The sequence below is a fragment of the Acanthisitta chloris genome, unplaced genomic scaffold, assembly GCF_000695815.1.
Source record: "Acanthisitta chloris isolate BGI_N310 unplaced genomic scaffold, ASM69581v1 scaffold43777, whole genome shotgun sequence".
In the NCBI taxonomy this organism is placed as follows: domain Eukaryota; kingdom Metazoa; phylum Chordata; class Aves; order Passeriformes; family Acanthisittidae; genus Acanthisitta; species Acanthisitta chloris.
The window spans coordinates 370-3566 of NW_008685013.1; the positions used below are offsets into that span (position 1 = coordinate 370).

General features: G+C 38.5%; 1 protein-coding gene across 1 annotated transcript; it reads left to right on the forward strand.

Annotated features, from left to right (window-relative positions):
* Positions 1 to 1437: 1437 nt before the first annotated feature.
* ZBTB14 (zinc finger and BTB domain containing 14) lies at positions 1438 to 2773 on the forward strand. Its single transcript, XM_009079537.1, has one exon. It carries the CDS (start codon positions 1438 to 1440, stop codon positions 2764 to 2766), a length of 1329 nt encoding a protein of 442 aa, XP_009077785.1. The 3' UTR covers positions 2767 to 2773.
* The last annotated feature ends 424 nt before the right edge of the window (positions 2774 to 3197 follow it).

Sequence of the window (3197 nt, forward strand, 5' to 3'; positions counted from 1 at the left end):
AATAGTTTTCTAGCAGGCCCTGAAATCCCAGAAACATAGACAAGAGTTTTTCTTGACTTTCTGTTGTCTATTTCAAATATGTGTGCACCTACTATCTGGCTACCCTAACCTGATTATTTAGGACCAAGAAAAGAATTCTAGCTTTCCTCCTGTTTTGTTTTATCTTTCTATTTAGTCAGGGACACTCCATGCTGAGATGCCAGATCTGTAGAGGGAGTCAAATGTTCCCATACCATGTGAAACACACAGCACCAAGAATGGAAGTGGCATACCTGTCATCTGCTTCTGTTTCATATATAGTCAAGGATAAATTAGAATTTAGGAATGGAGGTCCCAGTAGCTCTGTGCCAGGTGACACACGATTTGTTCCAAACCAGCTATTGAATTCCCCATCCTCTTCTGTCACTATTAGAAGCTGGTTGGGATTGAATAATTTCAATTGTGTCTTGCATTATCCTTCGCACTTCGGGTATCTCCATTGTTTGGAGATCTGGTACACTTGGTATCTCTTTCCCCGGTCCTGTATGTGAATCCATCCATAGCCTGGTCTGCTGTCCTTTGGGATGCTTGGGCTGCTTGCCAGGCCCTCTGCTAGGCTTGTTCAGCTCTCTGGTTCAGAAAAAGGATTGTTTATTAGGCGAACTGTTGTGCTTCGTATGGAGGTTTTTCAGACTTTTAGATATAGTGCAAAGTAAGTAGCAGGAAAGTGGAGCCCCAGAAATGCAGGTAACCAGAGGAAAGTAAATAGATGGTTTATGGTCAACAGTGCTATCAGATCAGTTAATGCAGTTGTCCGTAGTACCACTGAAAACCAGCTGGGTATTTTAACAGTGCATTTTGTCTAAACTTGAAAATGCTGTGGTTTAACACACAAATTTAAAGTAATTTTTGGAACATATTTTATTGTTTCTTAAAGTGTTATTATCTTCCTGTCTTGCAGGCTGGAGGTGGACCATTCTAAGGGTTAATCTGTCAAATATTTAATAATCATTTGGTCAGAAATTTTCCCACATTGTTCATGGTAAGGCTTATGGTTGATACTTGACATTTACTTTGTCATGCTGGCACATGTACTTTTTTTAGTACTAACATTTCCTTTGGCTATAAGATTGACTTATGCATTGGATCATACATTTACTGAGAATTGCAGTTTCACAGAGAGTTTCTAATTTTGTACAATTAAATCAATAATGATTTGAATAATTGTAAAGTGTATAACCAAGGGAAAGGCCTTTATGTATTCACAATTTAAAAATAAGTTTCAGAGTAATGATTTTATAACCCAAAAGGATTTTTCTGGTCCTATTAAGCAAAAGAAAAATGATTTGGCAAATTTTTTTTAGTACCCAAATGACTTTGTTGGGATTTTATGGCTTAGACTGCATTATAAAAATTAGAAAACTTTCCCTTGTTATTTTACAGGAGTTTTTCATCAGTATGTCTGAAACCATTAAATATAATGACGACGATCACAAAACTGTGTTCCTGAAAACACTAAATGAACAACGTTTGGAGGGAGAATTTTGTGACATAGCTATTGTGGTTGAAGATGTTAAGTTCAGAGCCCATAGGTGTGTGCTTGCTGCCTGCAGTACCTACTTCAAAAAGCTTTTCAAAAAACTGGAAGTTGATAGTTCATCAGTAATAGAAATAGATTTTCTTCGTTCTGATATTTTTGAGGAAGTTCTCAATTACATGTATACTGCAAAGATTTCTGTTAAGAAAGAGGACGTAAATTTGATGATGTCTTCAGGCCAGATTCTTGGTATTCGATTTCTGGATAAACTCTGCACTCAAAAACGCGACGTATCCAGTCCTGAGGAAAACACACAGTCCAAGAGCAAGTACTGTCTAAAAATAAACCGTCCTATGGGGGAGCCCAATGATACCCAAGATGATGAGGTGGAAGAAATTGGAGATCATGATGACAGTCCATCAGATGTGACAGTGGAAGGAACTCCCCCAAGTCAGGAGGATGGAAAATCACCAACCACTACCCTGAGAGTGCAAGAGGCAATTCTGAAAGAGCTGGGGAGTGAAGAAGTTCGAAAAGTAAACTGCTATGGCCAAGAAGTAGAGCCAATGGAAACAACCGAATCCAAAGACTTAGGGTCTCAGACCCCTCAGGCTTTGACATTTAACGATGGCATAAGTGAAGTGAAAGATGAACAGACCCCAGGCTGGACCACAGCAGCTGGGGATATGAAGTTTGAGTACTTGCTTTACGGTCACAGGGAACATATTGTGTGTCAGGCTTGTGGCAAGACCTTTTCTGATGAAGCGCGATTGAGGAAACATGAAAAGTTACACACTGCTGATAGACCATTTGTTTGTGAAATGTGTGCAAAGGGCTTTACCACACAAGCTCATTTGAAAGAGCACTTGAAAATACATGCAGGTTACAAGCCTTACAGTTGTGAGGTGTGTGGAAAGTCTTTTATTCGTGCACCGGATCTAAAAAAGCATGAAAGAGTTCACAGTAATGAGAGGCCGTTTGCATGCCATATGTGTGATAAAGCTTTCAAGCACAAGTCCCACCTCAAAGACCATGAAAGAAGACACCGAGGAGAGAAACCTTTTGTCTGCGGTTCCTGCACTAAAGCATTTGCTAAGGCATCTGACCTAAAAAGGCACGAGAACAATATGCACAGTGAAAGAAAACAAGTTACTACAGCCAATTCCATCCAGAGTGAAACAGAACAGTTACAGGCAGCAGCCATGGCTGCTGAAGCAGAGCAACAATTAGAAACTATAGCTTGTAGCTAAAAACTAAAGGAGAGACTATCAGAAATAATATAAGAGATGGAATTGAATAAATCTATTGTTGGTATACATTTAGACTGAGAATCTTTTCAAGAAAGCATATTTTTAGAGGATTTGAATGTTATATAAGAACACGTAGCAATGCTAGGTTAGGTGTTTTAAAACATTTCAGAGTTGGTTATTCTTAGAATATGAAATAGTTTTGTTGTCATTAGCAGTATAATGCACTAATACCTGCTTTAATTTGAGAATGTGATCAAGTTCTCTATCAGACAGGGATCATCACTGGCTGATGTTTTGTTTCATCCAGTATGGAGTACTCCATACACTGTAAACATCGAAATCAGTGAGAATAAGTGAATTAAGTTTGAAAATGCTGAGATCTCAAAAAGTCACAAACATGGAAAGGAAATACTTGGTTTTCATAATTCTGA

What these genes read in the sequence shown, in the direction of transcription:
- ZBTB14 (XM_009079537.1), top strand. Translation starts at nt 1,438, where the DNA reads ATGTCTGAAACCATTAAATATAATGACGACGATCACAAAACTGTGTTC.